General features: G+C 40.6%; 1 protein-coding gene across 1 annotated transcript in view; it reads right to left on the reverse strand.

Moving 5' to 3' along the window:
* Window positions 1–364: 364 nt before the first annotated feature.
* LOC140205566 (apoptosis regulator BAX) overlaps window positions 365–19881 on the reverse strand; it is a 32955-nt gene continuing 13438 nt past the window's right edge. The window contains exons 4-6 of the mRNA XM_072273188.1: window positions 16713–16848; window positions 7892–7993; window positions 365–3375 (exon numbers count right to left, since the gene is read on the reverse strand). Coding sequence (XP_072129289.1) covers window positions 3274–3375; window positions 7892–7993; window positions 16713–16848 — 340 coding nt within the window. The 3' untranslated portion in view covers window positions 365–3273. The remainder of the gene's footprint in view (window positions 3376–7891; window positions 7994–16712; window positions 16849–19881) is intronic.

The raw sequence follows: 19881 nt of genomic DNA on the forward strand, positions 1-19881 counted from the left end.
GATATGAAGGAAAATGGAACACTTAATACCACAAACTATCCATTCAGTATTGGATGAGGCTGTAGAGTTTTGTGTCAGGGTGGAATACAGTGACTTTATGATCCTACAACATTCATGAAGAGGAAGTCCAGCTTCAGATATGTCAGACACCAAATACACATGATTATTTGGTGATGCTTATTCAATTAAAGGAGGAGGGTTAAAACCAATAGAAGTGATTCAATTCTAATGGTTCCATTTGGAAAACCATAAAGGAGGAAGAGGTTATGATTCTCAAGGTGAATGCCATAGTCATACTTTATTGATCCCGGGGGAAATGCGGCAAAGTGGAATGGAAAAAGAATTGAATCAGAAGCAATCTCAATTATTTGAACCAGAAGTAATTATTTATTTAACGTCTGCTATATTTATAGTCAAATACATACGACTATAGGGGTCCCCAACCATTTTTATGGGCTGGAACTCCTGTTACACCGAATAATATACATTGCCAAATACAGATAATAAAAGATATAAACAAACATCACTACAAACAATACACTCAAAATGCCAGTAGTATCTTCTCTGCAATACATAACAGCAAAATGCTGTCAAGTAATCCCAAACGCTTTCTACCCAAGTAACATGCAATTCAGAGTTATTAAATGAAACACACACTGTTTTCCCCACTCAAATATCCCAATTATTAGTATTGCTACATGATCTGATCAAAGCTGATGTAAACAATGCCGAGTTCTGTTGCTTATTTATTTAGAGGTACAGCACTCCAGCCTAACGAGCCTATGCCGGCCAGGAACCCATGTACTCTCAGGAGAATTTACAATGACCAATTAACCTACCAACCAGTACATCTTTAGACTTGTGGATGGAAACCGGAGCACCCGGAGGAAACACCTGAGGTCACGGGTAGAATGTACAAACTCCTCACAGACAGTGCCAGAATTGAAGTCTGACCTTTGACATCCTGAGCTGTAATAGAGTCATGCAAACTGCTGTTACCATGGTGCCCGCTTGTTTGCGGCTGCCTGGCGTGAGGGGCCAGCACACAGCACGTTGAAAGAAAGGTTAATGCAATGGTGGGGGGTTGGTTGGAATACTAAATGCAAGGAAATTATAGTAGTTATATAAAACTCTGGTTTTGTGTTGCTCTTCTGGACTTTGCAGGAAGTATATATTAACCTCTTAAGAGTGTTGCAGAGTGCATTGTATCTTATGTTGATGTTTTTCTTGTGCATCTGATGCTATGTGCCCATGGTGCTGCTACAAGTAAGCATTTCATTGCACCTAGGCATACATGTAATGCTGAGGCTTTATAAGGCACTGGTGAGGCCCCATTTGGAGTACTGTGAGCAATTTTAGGCCCCTTATCGATGAAAGGATGTGCTGACATTGGGTAGAGTTCAAAGGAGGTTCCTGAAACTGATTCTGGGATTGAAAGGCTTATCGTATAAGGAGTATTTGATGGTTCTGGTACTGTACTTGATGGAATTTAAAGGAATGAGGGTGGGCGAGGGGGATCTCATTGAAACCTATTGAATGCTGAAAGGACTCGATAGAGTGGATGTTTCCTATAGTGTGGGAATCTAAAACCAGGGGGCACAACCTCAGAATAGAGGGATATCCATTTACAATGGGGATGAGGAGGAATTTCTTTAGCCAGACGGTGATGAATCTGTGAAATTCAGTGGCGCAGGCACCTGTGGAGATCAGGTCATTGAGTGTGTATAAGACAGAGGTTGATAGATTCTTGGAAAATCTGGGACTGAAAGGGAGAAGGCAGGAGAATGGGATTGAGAGGGAAATGGATCAGCCATGATCAAATGACAGACAAGACTCGATCGGCCAAATGGCCCAATTCTGCTCCAGCGGCTTATGGTTATATATATATTCTGCACAACACTGTGGACCGAAGGGCCTGTACTGTTCTATGCTCAATGTTCTATGACTTTGACTTTGAATGACATAGAAGTTAAGTTGATGCATGTTGACCAAAGGCAATGCAGATTTCATCCAAAGAAAAGCACAGATAATTTAACAATGAAGATAGAAATCATTATTCTCAAACAAGGAGACATGAAACTAAACAATCTACAAGCAAAAAGAGCCAGAATTCTGAAGTAAAGGCATACAATCCTAGAGACGTTCAGCATGTCAGAACTAGACAGGCTAAAGAAGGTTCTCTCTTGACAAGTGCCTCCCGATGTACAGATTTTCTTCTATGTTTTGACATAAAATTAGAGTTAGGATGTTTAAGAAGGACTTCTCCAGACAAGTAGTGGTAGAAATCCCCAGGAATTAGATTCAGATTCAGACCAGATTATTATCATCCGTACTGAGCTGCAACTGAAATCCCTTAGCAGGTTTACATTAACTAAGTGAGAGAGAAGCTGGAATTAAAAAATGGATCAGTTACAATCTAGGAAGAAAGAGGTTTGAGATATTAAATTGCCTACACAATAAGCAATGTATGGGAAGTTATGGCTGTTAGTCCTTCCATTGTCAGACATCTGAAGTGCTATTGGGAGTGTTATAATGAAGATTTTGAAGGGCAAATTTACCTCTTTTTTTGGAGGCAACTTTTATTTCCCACAGGTGGTTTTACATTCGTTATGCAGGAGTATGAAGTTCTTTATACAGACAGCATGAAGAATTGCAGTTTTAGTAATTTTTTTTAAAAAAATTACATGCTAGAAACACTCAAGAGCAGCCATATCACTATTTCTCTGCAGGTCAGGCAGCATCTATGGAGAGGATTGATGAAGGGTCTCGGCCCAAAACATTGGCTCTTTATTCCTCTCCATAAATGCTGGCTGTTCGGCTGAGTTCCTCCTAATTGTCTGTGTGTTACTGTAGAATTCCAGCAGCTACAGAATCTCCTGTCTACTTCTCCTCTCACAGACGTGGCCCGATCTGCTGAATATTTCCAGCATTTCTGTTTTTGTTTCACACTTATAGTTCTAACAAGAGTTTCACTTTCACATCTACTTTAAAAATTTTTAATACAAATTCTGCAAAATATAAACATCTTGGAACAAGTGATCCACTGTAGACAGGAAAAAAAAACGAATTCATAAAAGCTGTATATAAAATTAAATCAAGTAACAAGGATATATGTAAATTTCTCCAATATTGAGCAAATCCGTTATTAACAATCGTTTCAAGTATAACAGATCTTTGCAGACATTCCCTCCTGAAGTAGTGATAACCACTGAATGTCGCAGTCTGTATTTAGCATAGGACGCAACCACTCAAAACCAAACTGGGGTGCAGACCTTAGGTCAGTTTCAAAAACGCCAAAATGCCAGTGATTACGCCCGCAGAGAAGACAACGAATGTTGGCCATGTTGCATTCCCGAAGTATGAAAAGATTGTCTCCTAAACGAAAAGAAAAGCAGCTGGTGAATGAATTTCAAAATTCTGAGCATAACGGACTCGGTCTTGCTTAATTCGGCCTGCCACTCCCCTACTAACTTCATGCGGACTCTTGTGTATTTAATGGCTCTTGAACTCCTGAGCCTAAAAGTCTGGTTGTGAGGGGCAGAGATACCTCACAACAAATCGAGCACTGCTAACAGCGATCACCAGAATGCCGTAACATTCAATGACAGCCAATGCTGCCAAAGGCCTTTGAACTATTTTTAAACATCACTGACGGTCAAGAACCAAACAAAGAAAATTCGATTCGATTTTAAATGAACTAGAAATACTGTGTATATTAGAAAAATAATTAAATAATTTAAAATATTTAAATCGTAAGACACAAGAGCAGAATTAGGCCATTTGGTGCATTGAAGCTGCTCTGTCATTCCATCATGGCTGATTTATTATCCCTCTCATCTCCATTCTCCTGCCTTCTCTCCATAACCTTTGACACCCTGACTGATCATTAACCTATCAATCCCCACATTACATATACACAATGACTTGGTCTCCATAGTCATCTGTGGCAATGAATTCCACAGATTCACCACCATCTGGCTAAAGAAATTCCTTCTCATCTCTGTTCTAAATGGATATCCCTCTATTCTAAGGCTTTGCCCTCTGCTCCTAGACCCACTTACTAGAGGAAACATCCTCCCCACATCCACTCTATCTGGGCTTTTTAATATTCGATAATTTCAATTAGATTTCACCCTCATTCTTCTAAACTCCAGTGAGTACAGGCTCAGAGTCATCAAACACTCCTCGTACATTTACTCTTCATTCCTTCTCCAAAGTGCGTGACCATACAAATCCTTACACTATATTCCATCTGCCAGTTTACCCATCTTTCCAAACTGTTTAAGTCCTTCTGAAGACTCCCTGCTTCATTAACCCTACCTGCCCCTCCACCTATGTTCATATCATCTGCAAACCTGTGCATAGGGCCATCAATTCCTTTATTCAAATCATTGACATATAAAGAAGCAGTGCAACACGACCCTTGGGGAACTCCACCAGTCAGCCAACAAGAAAAAAAGCCCCTTTTATTCCCACTCTTTGCCTCCTGAAAGTCAGCCAATATTCTATCCATGCAAGTATCTTTCCAGTAATATCTTTCCAGTAGTATCTTTCCAGCAAGGCTCTTACCTTGTTACCTTTGGAATGTATCTATCCTGCACCTTGTAAATGACCCCCAGGAACTCCAACCATTGCTGTTCTGTCATCCTTGTTAGTGTCCCCTTCCAATCAATTTTGGCCAGCTCCTCTCTCATGCCTCTATAACTCTCTTTACTCCACTATAATATAAGTTTAACTCCGCCCTCTCAAGCTGCAGGGTGAATTCTATCATATTGTGGTCACTGTCTCTTAAGGGCTCCTTTACGTTAAGCTCCCTAATCAAATCTAGTTCATTACACCAGGGGTCCCCAACCACCGGGCCGCGGAATGGTACCGGGCCGCACAGCATGCGCTACCGGGCCGTGAGAAAACGATATGAGTCAGCTACACCTTTCCTCATTCCCTGTCACGCGCACTGTTGAGTCATCACGCGCGCATCGTCCATGTCAGCGCAGGAAGGAGATCAACTCCTCAAACTTGCAAATGATGGCGGGCTGAAAAGCATGTTTGACATAACATCTCTGCCGGCATTCTGGATCAAAGTCAAGACTAAATATCCTGAGATAGCCAGGAAAGCACTGAAAACGTTGCTTCCATTTCCAACATATCTCTGCGATGAATGCAACGAAAACCAAATTGCGGAATAGACTGGACGTAAGGAACCCCATTCGAGTATCGCTGTCTCCCATCACCCCTCGATAGGACCGTCTTGTTGCAGGAAAACAAGCCCAGGGTTCCCACTGATTCAGCGTTATTGGTGTGTTGCAATGATTTTATATGTTCATACGGGGAAAATATGCGCTGTGTTTAATATCCAAACGTTACTTAAAATGTTATGATGCTATTGACTTATATAACCATATAACAATTACAGCACGGAAACAGGCCGTCTCTGCCCTTCTAGTCCGTGCCGAACGCTACTCTCACCTAGTCCCATTGACCTGCACTCAGCCCATAACCCTGCATTCCTTTCCTGTCCGTATACCTGTCCAATTTTTCTTTAAATGATAATATCGAACCTGCTTCTGACACTTCTACTGGAAGTTCGTTCAACACTTACTTCAAGCTCCCCTGTCCTTATCGCTATATTCATGCCAGGAAAATGCGCTGTGTGTTTAATATTAAATTCGTTAGATAAAGCCTTTTAGAAATGAAATTGAGTGTATTAGCCACTTATCACCGATATTCCGGTCGTGATTAACACCCCCCACCCCCCTCCAAACAGAATCGCCAAAAACGATTTGTAGAAAAATAATCGGCAGGTGCGCACATGCGCAAATAACACATGCGCACTGGTGCCTGCACAAGGCTTCATGGTCATTGTAGTCTTTCTCTGGGTACACGCAACGTACTTGACTGCTACTCTTGTCCGTAGGCAACCATCCTGCCCCCCCCCCCGATGAAACCGGTCCGCACTGCAAAAAAGGTTGGGGACCCCTGCATTACACAACACTCAATCCAGAATTGCCTTTCCCCTAGTGGGCTCAACCACAAGCTGCTCCAAAAAGCCATCTCATAGACATTATACAAATTCTTTCTCTTGCGATCCAGCACTAACCTAATATTCCTCAGTCAACCAGCAAATTGAAATCTTCCATGACAACCGTAACTTTACACTTTTTATGTGCTTTATCTCCCATTGTAATTTGTATCTCACTTCCTGGCTACTATTCAGAGGCCTGTATATAAATCCATTAGGGTCTTCTTACCCTTGCATTTTCTTTAACTCTTACCCACGATGATTCTACATCTTCCAATCCTATGTTACCTCTTTCTAAAGATTTAATTTCATCTTTTTTTTTTACCATCAGAGCCTCCCCACTCCCTCTGCCTACCTGCCTGCCCTTTTGACACAAGGTGTATCCTTGGATGTTACACTTTCAACTCTGATCTTCTTTCAGCTACGACTTAGTGATGCCCACATCATACCTGCCAATCTCTAACTGTGCTACCTTATTCCATATACTCCCCATGTTACACTTCAATTCATCCCACTGACTGCAACTGCAACTTTGTCCTATCATCTGCTTGTCCTTCCTCACAAGCTCACTACACACTGCATCTAGTTGTACAGCAACTGCTCCATCCTCAGCCATATCAATTCAGTTGCCATCCAGATTGGAGAAGACAATCTGTTTCAGAGGTATAAATGGCTTGGGATGAAAGCACAGAAGATAAGGTTGCTACACTTATTTAATCTGGTTGAATGTTGCCGTAGCAACAACCTCTCACTCAGCGTGATCAAAACCAAACAGCTGATTATTGACTGAAAGGGAAAGCAACTGGAGGTCTATGATCCAGGCCTGAATATGAGATCGGAGTTGGAGAAGGTAACTTGCATGATCATATCTGCAAATCTGTCCTGAGACCAGCACGTAGGCGCCATCACAAAGAAGGCACAACAGCGACTCTACTTTCTTAGAAGTTTGCAGAAATTGGCATTTCATCTAAAACTTTGATGACCTTCTATAGATGCACAATAGAGAGAATCCCGATTGGTTGCATCATGGCCTGGTTTGGAAATGCCAATTCCCAAGAATGGAAAATGATTAAAAAAAGGCAGATACAGACCAGTCCATCATAGGCAAAGCCCTGCCCACCACTGAGCACATCCACAAGGAGTCCTGCCACAAGAAAGCAGCATCCACCATCAAGGTCTCGCACCATCCAGGTGATGCTCCCTTCTAGCTGCTGCCATTAGGAAGGAGGTACAGGAGCCTTAGGTCCCACACCACCAGGTTCAGGAACAGTTATTACCCTATAATCATCAGGGTCCTGAACCAGTGTGGATATCTTTACTCACCTCAATACTGAACTGATTCCACATCCTATAGATTCACTATCAAGGACTCTAAAACTTGTTGTCATTTAAGTTTTTATTATTTACATGATTTGTCTTCTTTTGCAAATTGGCTGTTTGTCAGTCACTGCTATTTGCAATTTTTCATAAATTCTATTGTATTTCTATATTGTCCTATAAATGCCTTCAAGAAAACAAATCTCAAGGTAGTATATGTGATATATACATACTTCAAATTTCATACATGTTGCCATATATTATACTGAGGATCATTTTCTTGCAGGCTTTCACAGTAGAACAAAGAAACACAATAGAATCAATGAAAAACTACACACAACAAAGACTGATAAACAACCGGTGTGCAAAAGAAGATAAACTGAGCAAATACAAGATATAAAGAAATACATTTTTACATATATACACCCCGACCATGGCAATTTATTTGCAAACATTTCATTCCCATACAAGGGGACATCATCCCTGTGGTCTCACCCACCATTTTCCCTGAAGGTCCATGCAAACAAAATGGGAATTATCAATACATCAACTCACCCATCCACCCTGTTGCTCAATCCATGGGATCACACGGGCTTGAATCAAATCTAAAGACCAGTTTATTATCTGTCGAATCAATGCCTTCGCACTTTTTAGGGCCTGCAAAAGATGGCAAAATTACAAAAAGCACTATCAGAATCTGTAACAGGTTTAATAGGGCCAGCTTATGTTGCAATATATGCCATCTTTGTGGCAGAAGTATATATACTTATACTTTATTGTCACTAAACAATTGATACTAGAATGTACAATCATCAGAGCGATATTTGATTCTGCACTTCTTGCTCCCTGAATTACAAATCGATAGTAAATATTAAAAATTTAAATTATAAATCATAAATAGAAAATAGAAAAATGGAAAGTAAGGTAGTGCAAGAAAACCGAGATGCAGGTCCGGATATTTGGAGGGTACGGCCCAGATTCGGGTCAGGATCCGTTCAGCAGTCTTATCACAGTTGGAAAGAAGCTCTTCCCAAATAAAAAATATATAAAACAAATTAAGTACGTAGTGCAAAAATAAAAATAATAGAAGGTAGTGAGGTAGTGTTCATGGGTTCAATGTCCCTTCAGAAATTGGATGACAGAGGGGAAGAAGCTGTTCCTGAATCATTGAGTGTGTGTCTTCAGGCTTCCGTATCCCCTTCCTGATGGTGACAATGAGAACAAGGCATGTCCTGGGTGACAGGGATCCATAATGATGGACACTGCCTTTTTTGAGTTATCACTCCTTGAAGATGTTCTGGATACTATGGAGCTGATGAAGTTTACAAATCTCTTTAGCTTACTTTGATCCTGTGCAGTAACTCTTCCATACCAGATGGCGATGCAGCCAGTTAGAATGCTCTCCACGGTATATCTGCAGAAATTCTCGAGTGTTTTGGATGACATACCAAATCTCCTCAAACTCCTAATGAAATGTAACTTGTTTGTGCCTCAATCTGTTTATCTGCTTCTGATTTTATTGGTTCCTTTTACTTGCTGATTTTGGGTGGGATATGACCCTGTTACCCTATGCATTATTCATAACGTGGTGATCAGGTGCTAACAGGCTTACGATCGGGGGTATCACGTCTGACACTAAGGCTACGTCCACACTACGCCGGATAATTTTGAAAACGCCGGTTTCGAGTAAAAACGACAGGCGTCCACACTAAGTGTTTTTCAAAATATCTCCATCCACATTAGGCGGATATTTGGGCGAGTCTCCTCCTACTGGGCATGCGCAGGACACACACAGAAAACAAGCGAAGAGGAAATGATATACTTCGTGCACGTTTGTCCAGTTACAGAGTAGAAAAACTTTAAAGGAATTGCTCTTGGCTCTCGCACAGGAGGACTTAAAACTTTAAAAAAAACAAATACTGGAGCGTATGGAGGCAACCGACAGGGAGTTCACGGACAGTATGACCCAGCTGACGACGAACATTGAAAAACTCACTCTGTTACATTAATAAAGCACCTTGTTAAATGTATAAAATGTCTGCATCAGCGTTATCTTGTATTTCCATACAATGTTACATTAGGCTGTTACACATCTATTGTCAGAGAAGTACTTGCATAAATAGGTAAACCACCTTCATACAAGCAAGGGCAGAAAACAGGGCGAAGTGAGTATACTTATTTATTCAGTAAGCTATGGGTCAACTAGCTTCAGTCTCGTCCGTCTGTTCTGAAATTGTTAGGTGGTGGCATTCAAGAAAACAACGAACATCTGTTCCAGCACGTCAGGACAGCATTTTTAAATAGTCAAAAAAACTCACTTTACAATTTAACTCTCACGCTGTTCACACCAACTGTGCGTTATAACAGCTTGCGCAGTACCAAGCAGAAGCAGAAAACAGCATTTTTGTTGTGGTGTTGTCATGACAGCGTTTTAAGATGTCTCCGGTTACCCCGTACACACTACGCCGGATATTAAGCATTTTCAGATTTATTCACTCTGGAGAGTGTTTTCGAAAATCTCCGTTTTCGGGGGCTGAAAACGCCGGCTCAGTGTGGACGGGAGGGCAAAACAAAGAGAAAAAGCTTCGTTTTCAAAATTATCCGGCGTAGTGTGGACGTACCATGACTCTTCCTCTGTGCAATCTCTAACTGGAGTACTCCACATGGGCGGGAGGTAATACAGCATCATTTTGAGACCTGGCCTGGTCCTACAATTCTAAGGCTCTGCTAGATCTCACTGCCAAGTTATCTACTTCAATTAGATGGAAAGACAGTTTAAATGGAAACATTGGCTATACAAGGTAGCACACACAAAATGCTAGAGGAACTCAGCAGGTCAGGCAACTTGATGACCTTATATTCTATCTCGGTAGCCTTCAACTTGATAGTGTGAACATTGATTTCTCCTTCCTGTAAACAAATTCACCCCCACCCTTCCTCTGTTCTCCACTCTGACCTTTTACCTCTTCTCACCTGCCTATTACTTCCCGCTAGGTCCCCTCCACCTTTCAGTTTCTCCTATTGTCCACTATCCTCTCCTATCAGATTCCTTCTTCCTCGGCCCTTGACCTTTCCCACCCACATGGCTTCACCTATCATCTTCCAGCTAGCCTCCCCCCCACCCCCACCTTTTTATTCTGGCATCTTCCCCCTTCCTTCACAGTCCTGAAGAAGGGTCCCGGCTCAAAATGTCGACTGTCTATTCATTTCCGTAGTTGCTGCCTGACCTGCTGAGTTCCTCCAATATGTTGTGTGTGTTGCTATGGATTTCCAGAATCTGCAGACTTTCTTGTGTTAACGATCGGCTGTACAAGACTGCACTTTCTGCCCAAGGAAAAAATAGTGGTTAGTGCAGCGTTATTACAGCTCAGGGACTTCCAGAGATCGGAGTTCAATTATAGACCTGTTCTGTAAGGAGGCTCTGTATATTCTCCAATGGAATGCATGAGTTTTCTCCAGGATCCTCGAGTTTCCTCCCACAGTCTTAAAACGTACCAGGTAGGTTAATTGGCCTTTGTAAATTGTTAACAAGGGACAGGTTTAGTTTCTTAACACATTTGTCATTGAAATTAATTTTACAAATAAAAATCCAATTGCATATTTGTACAGTAAACAGAATCCTATGAAATAAAATTAAGAATTTTAAGAAAAGGTAATAGAATCTTAAGATACAATGATTAGAATTTCATGGCACAAACACATCCTCATAGAGGGATCAGAAGTGAAGTGAATGGGCAATTTCAAGTTTCTGGGTGTCACGATCTCTGAGGATCTAACCTGGTCCCAACATATCAACGCAGCTGTAAAGGCGGCAAGTCAGTGGCGATATTTCATTAAGAGTTTGAAGAGATTTGGTTTGTCAACTAAAACACTCGAAAACTTCTACAGATGTACCATGACGAGCATTCTAACAGGCTGCATCACTGTTTGGTACGAGGGGCGTGGGGGCTACTGCACAGGACCAAAGGAAGCTACAAAAAGCCATAAAGTTAGTCAGCTCCATCTTGGGTACTAGCCTCCCTAGTATCCAAGACATCTTCAAGGAGCACTGCCTCAGGAAGGAGACATCCATTATTAAGGACCCCCATCACCCAGGGCATGCCTTGTTCTCTTTCTTTCTTTATTAATCTTTTTATTGATTTAAAAGGAGCATAAATACAATCAAGTGGAGAATTATCTCATATATATCAGTAACAATATAAACCGAAGTTAAGATAGACATTGTCAAAATCAAAGATATTATTAAACGAGTATAAAATATATAATAAAAAAGAAAATAGCAATTCTCCTCTTACCCGTTTATGAAGAGAAAAGAAAAAACACAGAGTTTTAAATGAAGAGGAAAAAAACTCCCCACTACACTATATAAAAAAAGCAAAAAAAAAAAGGGACTGGGCAGTCCACTTTGAGGATACGACCAAAAAAAAGAAAAAAAAGACTTTCTGATCAAATCTAAAACCTTAAAAAAAAGATTGAAAGAGTAATAAATCAAATTAAATGAAAATATTGGATAAATGGTTGCCAGATTTGCTCAAATTTAAAGGATGTATCAAATGTCCAACTCCTTATCCAGTGGGGAGAGGAGGGAGGAGAAGATGGCGGCGCGACGCAGCGCACGCGGCCGTTCCGAATTGATATCGATATGTGTTAACTCGAGGGCCATGCACAATAATGAGTTGATGGAGACAGCCGTGAGAAGAGTGGAGGAACACCTGGAGAATCTTCTGAAATGCCCACTTCACTGCCGCTGCTACTGTGCGATCGAGAATCTCTGGAGGGGAAGGCCCCAACTCCTCGACTTTGCCTGTTGCCGGGGTCGGGGTCGAAGTGCTCAGCAGAGTTGGTGCTCGGTGCTGGAGAGCTGGTCGGAGGCTTGGAGTTTTCGGATGGACTCGGAGTTGGACTGTGGTCAGATGCTTCCAGGATGCTGCATTGGCAAGTTTGTGGCACTGAACGTTCACCGTCTTCGTGAGATGATGGGACTTCCAAGAGACTTTGAGACTTATACCGTGCCCATGGTCTGTTCTTATCAATTACGGTATTGCTTTGCACTGTTGTAATTATATGTTATAATTATGTGGTTTTGTCAGTTTTTAAGTCGATTTGTCATGTGTTTCTGTGATATCATTCTGGAAAAACATTGTATCATTTCTTAATGCATGCGTTACTAAATGACAATAAAAGAGGACTGCGTGTCCTCATAATCTAATCTAATCTAAACTTGAACAGGACATAATGGAGGAGAGCCGATAAAAGACCGTAGGTGGATTAGAATCCTTCCACTTCAATAAAATGGCTCTCCTAGCCAGTAATGTCGAAAAGGCTATCATATGTTGAGCAGAAACAGGAACATTTCCTGCTTCCGATGGGATAATCCCAAAAATTGCCGTAAACAAATTAGGTTGTAGATCCAGATCCAAGACTTCTGTTAGCATTTTAAAAACATCTCTCCAAAAGTTATCTAGCTTTATACAAGACCAATACATATGAGTTAAAGTGACCAGCTCAGTATTACATCTGTCACAAATAGGATTGATATTGGAGAAGATATGCGCTAGTTTATCCTTTGACATATGGGCCCGATGCGCTACCTTGAACTGTATCAGGGAATGACAGGCACAAACAGATGAGTTGTTAATCGAATGAAAAATTTTACTCCATTGATTATCTGAAAATGACTTGAAATTCCAAATCCCAAGCACGTTTAATTTTATCATTAGATATCATTTGTGAGTTCAACAACCGTTTATAGATTATAGCTATCAACCCTTTTTGAAATGGTTTAAATTGAAAGAGAGCATCTGTCATATTAGGTGGATAAGCAGAGGGCAAGCCTTGTTCTCATTGTTACAATCAGGGAGGAGATACAGAAGCCTGAAGGTATATGCTCAGCAATTCGGGAACAGCTTCTTCCTCTCTGTCAAGTGTTTTCTGAATGGCCATTGAATCTGTGAACACTACAGTCGGCCCTCCTTATCCGCAAGTTCCGCATGCGCGAATTAAACCAACTACGAATCGAGAAAACCCGGAAGTGCTCTTCCAGCATTTGTTGTTCGAGCATGTACAGACTTTTTTTTTCTTGTCATTATTCCCTAAACAACGCAGTGTAACAACTATCTTACATGACATTTACATTGTATCAGGTATTATGAGTAATCTAGAGATGATTTAAAGTATACGGGAGGATGTGTGTAGGTTATTGTGGATTGGGATCGAAAAAAAAACGGAAGTTCTCTTACTAAGTAAATCGAAACAGGTGCATCCGATATTATTTAGCGTCAGTCAAACAATTGTCTTAGTATATAGTATATATTTTACCTTTCTATGCATATAAAACACTTAAGAAATGTATGTTTCAGCACCGGGCTCGGGAACGAAAGTTCCCGAGTTCGATCCAGTGACAGACCACACCCGAACACGCTCTCCATCCCTGCTGGGTTGATGTGAGGAATCAAAAACCCAAAACCCCAAAACCCAATAATTAAACCACTGCGTTGCTTAGTAATAATTGTAGCTTTCATTGGGGCAGGGCCCTTTCTCACTACCCTTTAAAATTGTTCCAATCGTTGCCCGATACTTTTCCAATGACCGATGGTGTTTCACCTCTTTCTGATCGCTTTATTATTTCCACTTTATTTTCAATCGTGATCGTCATTATTTCCGAGAACAGAAGCACTGCGGATTCAGAGCTCGTCTGCCAGGTCCTAATGTCCACCGCACTGAGACAGGTTAAATAAGGTCCGGGGTTCCGCTGGGTCCTAAGGTCCACCGCATTAACACAGGTTGAATAAGGGGCTTGAGCATCCGCGTTTTTTGGTATCCACGAGGGGTTCCAGAACCAATCCCTCGTGGATAAGGAGGGCCGACTGTACTTCACTTTTTTAAAAAATATACAGTATATTATTTCTGTTTTTCCACTATTTTAATCTATTCAGTATATATTATTGAATAATTAAAATTCAAATATATATATTTATACACACACATACACATACTTACTGTAATTGATTTACTTGCTAACTTATTTTTCTCTTTCTATATTATTGTGCATTGTATTGAACTGCTGCTGCTAAGTTAACAAATTTCCTGACACATGCTGGTGATATTAACCAGATTCTGATTATTTGCATACACAATGAAAATGCCTCCACCCTTCACTGGTGCATTGCAATCTGAATGTTAAGGGCCACAGAGAATGAGATGGTGAATATTTGGAATTCGTTAATTCATTGCCGTGGAGGCCAAGTCATTGGATATACAGAGGATTCCAGTTAATCGAGTAATTGATTAATTGGGGAAGCCGCTTATTTGGACCAACACTTCAAAGAACAAAAGCAAATCAAGAAAATAACTGGAATTCCCTTTGTTTATTTGGGACACTATGCCACTTAATTGGGGCAGGAGACTGCTGCCGAACAATTTCTAACTAGAATCATTCTCGTGCACTAATGTGGCTGTTAAGACACTACACCGTGCTTAGAGCAGTTTTTAACTAGCATCAGTTGTGTGTGTTTGTGTACAAAGCATAGTGATTCATTGTCATTGATCGTTGGTGAGAAATAAGCAATTCTGCACCTTTTTGCTCACTGTGTTTTCAAGAATTCAGGCTTGGAGATGCCAGAAATGGCTGGGAGTGAAAATGAAATAATTTCAATACTTCAACAAGTTACAACCTATGAAAACTTTGAAAGTATCAACAATCACCTTGAATGTTAAAATGGAAATGAAGATTTGCAGGATACAATCATCAAAAGTTCTGTACGAAGGCACCCCATTATCTGCACTAGGTGTCTGCACTGATTTTGTTTATCAATCAAAAAGAACACTGCAACGTACACTGTATGAATTCCTCCATCAATAAATAATAGGAACTAATACAGTTTAATAGCACTATAGTAGTATTGATAGTGCTCTAATTTGTTTTGTTTGTCAGTTAATTACATACGTTGTTACTCAGTTAAATGATAGTTTGTCTTTATGATACCTTTTAAACTATTTCCATGAAACTTTGTCTAATTGGGGCAGCCACTTAATCAGGCCAAAGTCAACTGGTCCCCATTAATCGGAATCTACATATTTAAAGTGGAGTATGATAGGTTCTTCTTTAGTAAGTGTGTCAAAGTTTACAGGGTTAAAGCAGGGAATGGAGCTGAGAAAAATAATAAATCAACCATGACTGAATGGTGATGAAGCCTCATCAACTAAATTATAGAACCTATAATCCAGTGTCTGATACTCATAATTAGCCAAAGGAGTACAGTCGGCCCTCCTTATCCGCGAGGGATTGGTTCCGGGACCCCTCGTGGATACCAAAAAACGCGGATGCTCAAGTCCCTTATTCAACCTGCCTCAATGCAGTGGACCTTAGGACCCAGCGGAACCCCAGACCTTATTTAACCTATCTCAGTGCGATGGGCATTAGGACCCGGCAGCGGAGCTCTGAATCCACAGTGTTTCTGTTCGCAAAAATAATCACGATCACGATTTAAAATATAGTGGAAATAATAAAGCGATCAGAAAGAGGTGAAACGCCATCGGCCATTGGAAAAGCGTTAGGCTACAGTCGGTCAACAATCGGAACAATTTTAAAGGATAAAATGAGAAAGGTCCTGCCCAATTAAAGCAACAATTATTACACAGCAACACAGTGGTTTAATTATTGGGTTTTTGATCCTCCACATCAACCTGGCAGGGATGGAGAGCGCGCTCGGGAGCGGTCTGTCACTGGATCGAACTCGAGAACTTCCGTTCCAGAGCCCAGCGCTGAAACATACGTTTCTTAAGTATTTTATATGCATAGAAAGGTAAAATATATACTATCTCTAAGACAAACGCTTGACTAACTGACACTAAATAACACCGGATGTACCTGTTCCGACTTACTAAGAGAACTTCCGGTTTTTTTTCGATCCCGATCCACGATAACCTACGCACATCCTCCCGTATACTTTAAATCATCTCTAGATTACTCATAATACCTGATACAATGTAAATGTCATGTAAAATAGTTGTTATACTGCATTGTTTAGGGAATAATGACAAGAAAAAAAAGTCTGTACATGTTCGAGCAACAAGAGCTGGAAGAGCACTTCCAGGTTTTCTCGATTCGCGGTTGGTTGAATTCGCGCATGCGGAACTCACGGATAAGGAAGGACTGACTGTATGTATTATTATGTCATTAAGTCATTATGTACTTTGTCCTAATGGAATGTACATTGGTGTTAGTAATGGTTTATAATTGCCACGTCAATGGCCTGAATGGACTACCTCTATTCCTATGTCTTATGATCTTATGGAATGAATTTCAGGTCTTACTTGTCAGCTAAAAGCTTATTTATTCCACGATTTAGCATGCTTTGCAGTGATTTCAACTTACTTTAAAGACAAGTTTGCCAGCAAAATAGAGGAAGGTCACAATTCGTCCCCAGTTCAAGTCTTCCGCAGTTAATATCTTCACAGCTACTTGATGTAATATATCTCGGATATCGTCAACAGGAATTACATCGATTACACTAGCATCAGAAAACATTAAAGAGAAGTGTAGTTATTTGTAGATAACTAATCACACCTGCAGATATAATTTTTAAGCCAAAGCAGGAAACACGTTGAAAACCTTTCAAAAGATTTTCTGCATTTGCAGTCTCAATTACCTGCTAAATTCCTTCAGATTAGATGGTTAAGACGGGATACAAGATCATTGCCATTTTAATTAGTTTAGACAATATAACAGCAAGGAGGTAATGATACAGCTGCAAATACATTTGTTAGGTTTCAGTAGAGTACTGTTCACGATTCTACTCAATACATAAGGAGAATATCTATTCAACACAGAATCACGTTTATTGTCACTAATAGGCTATGAAATTTGTGGTTTTGTAGCAGTACAGTGAAATACATAATATATAAATTACAATAAGATATACAATATATTTTTTCTGTTTTAACACTATTTTAATCTATTCAATATATATTGTAATTGATTAACTAATTTATTTTTCTCTTTCTATATTATTTGTCTGTCTTTGACATAAATCATGAATGTCATATGCTGTTGATCATGTCTTTTTCTTCCATCAATTTGCCCCATCTCTGCAAGAGGGGGCCTGATCAGGGGGGATGACGAGACGGCCAACAGGGCCTAGCCACGTGGTGTGCCAACAACAACCTGGCCCTTAACACCCAGAAGACCAAGGAGATCATTGTGGACTTCAGGCATGCTAGGAACCACACTCACGTCCCCATCTACATCAACGGAGCTGTAGTGGAACATGTATCAAGCTTCAAATTCCTTAGTGTCCACATTTCCGAGGATCTCACCTGGTCCCTGAACTCCTCCATCCCGATCAAAAAGGCACAACAGCACCTTTATTTCCTGCGGAGCATCAAGAAAGCTCACCTCTGTCCCAGAATACTGATTTGACTTTTACTGCTGTACCATTGAGAGCATAGTCACCAACTGCATCTCAGTGTGGTATGGCAATTGTCCCGTATCGTACCGTAAAGCACTCCAGCATGCGGTGAAAACTGCCCAGCAGATTATTGGCACCCAATTGCCCACCGTTGAGAACGTCTACCATAAACGCTGCCTGGGCAGGGCGAAAAGCATTATCAAGGATGCATCTCACCCTAACAATGGACTTTTTACTCTTCTCCCATCTGGTAGGCTCTACAGGAGCCTCCACTCCCGCACTAGCAGGCACAGGAAGAGCTTCTTCCCTGAGGCTGTGACCCTGCTGAACCTCACATCACAGCGCTAAACAGTACTGCACCCAAATTGTACTGTCTCAGTACTTTTATATTTGTGTGCTGTAGCACTTACTTTTTATTCGCAGTTATTTTGTAAATAACACTATTCTTTGCATTTCTGGTTAGATGCTAACTGCATTTCATTGGCTTTGTATCTGTACTCGGCACAATGACAATAAAGTTGAATCTATTCTAAATCTAATCTAACCTAATCAGATGTTGGAGCTTCTCTTTCCTCAGTACGTGTCAGAAATTCCAGCTGCCTTTTCCTAATTGATGATATCAGTTCTCTTCTTATTCCAGATTTTTGTAACACTTCCTCATTTGCTACTCTGTCCTTCCACCATATTTTCTTCATTCTTCTCAAGAACCACATTTCCATAGCTTCAAGCTCTCCCTCACTTTGCTTAGAAATTGTGTAACATTTGCCTCCATACGTTCGTGTGGAATGAACATAGCGCCACAATACTGAGTTTTGTACCCATAGAAATTAGATTATTCTTTAGTATCTTGGTCAAGAACTCAAATGTGTATTTAACAATCCTCCTAACTTCAACATCAATCCTACCATCAGATATTATCATGCTCCCTTAGTGTCTCATCTTCTGTGTTTGTTTAATTGCCCACTTTCCGTTCACATTTCTGTATTTCTTTCTCCTTTGTGACAACCATACATTTGGTTTACTTGGAGCTGACGATGAATCCTCTCTTTGTACTTCCTTCCATGACTTTCTCTAGTTTTTCTTGGAACCTCTCTTTAGAAGTTGCTGACAGCACTATGGCATCAATGTATCGTAGATTGCTCAAATTGTATTCACCAATTATATGACAACATTTTGATAATAAATTTACTTTGAACTTTATTTTTAATTTTGCTTCCAGTCTGGTTCGGATAAGGCCACCGAGCGACCTGAAGATTTTGCCACAATTGAAACAGGATGTATTGGACTTGTTCAAGAGGTGCTTCCACTGTTTAGAGTGGGCATCTTTGTCCTCTCAGCACAAATATATTGGTTTATCAATATATTAGAACCTCCCTGATATATCACATGTACATTCTTCCCACCATCTGTCATATCCACGCGAGGCACTACTTCAAGAAGACATCTATCATCAGAGATGCCCACCATCCAGGCCTTGCCATCTTTTTGCAGCTATCATCAGGTAGAAAGTACAGAAGCCTGAAGTCCCACACCACCAGATTCAGGAACAGCTACCAATTCAGTTCTTGAACAACTTGCACAATCCTAATCACTATCTCAGTACAGCAACACTATGATCACTTTGCACTGTAACACGCTTTGATTTTTTAAATTCTAATTGTATTCTTTCTTGCAAGAACTGTGTATAACTTTTATTTAATTTACATTTTTCTAGTGATTGCTGCTTATCTTAATCATTGTTGCTGCTACTACTACTTCGCTTTTCATTGCATCTGTGCTTACATGTACTTATGCACATGACAATAAACTTGACTTTGATAACTCCTCAGTGCCACTGCCAATGCTCTTAGCATACATTCAAGAGTCACTGGCCAGAGTTTCCTAGAAATTGTGCTGTCCCTTTAACCTGCTCCAAGATCAATCTAACCCTTCCCTCCAACATAGATCTCCATTTTTTTTCCACCCACGTGCCCATCTAGGAGTCTCTTAAATGCCCCTAGCGTATATGCCTCTACTACCAACCCTGGCTGCACGCTCACATATCTACCACTCTCTGAATAAACAAGCTTGCCTCTGATATCACCCTATACTCTCCTCCAATCACCTTAAAATTATGCCCTCTTGTATTAGCCATTT

The sequence above is a fragment of the Mobula birostris genome, chromosome 11 (genome assembly GCF_030028105.1).
Source record: "Mobula birostris isolate sMobBir1 chromosome 11, sMobBir1.hap1, whole genome shotgun sequence".
Taxonomy (NCBI): Eukaryota; Metazoa; Chordata; class Chondrichthyes; order Myliobatiformes; family Myliobatidae; genus Mobula; species Mobula birostris.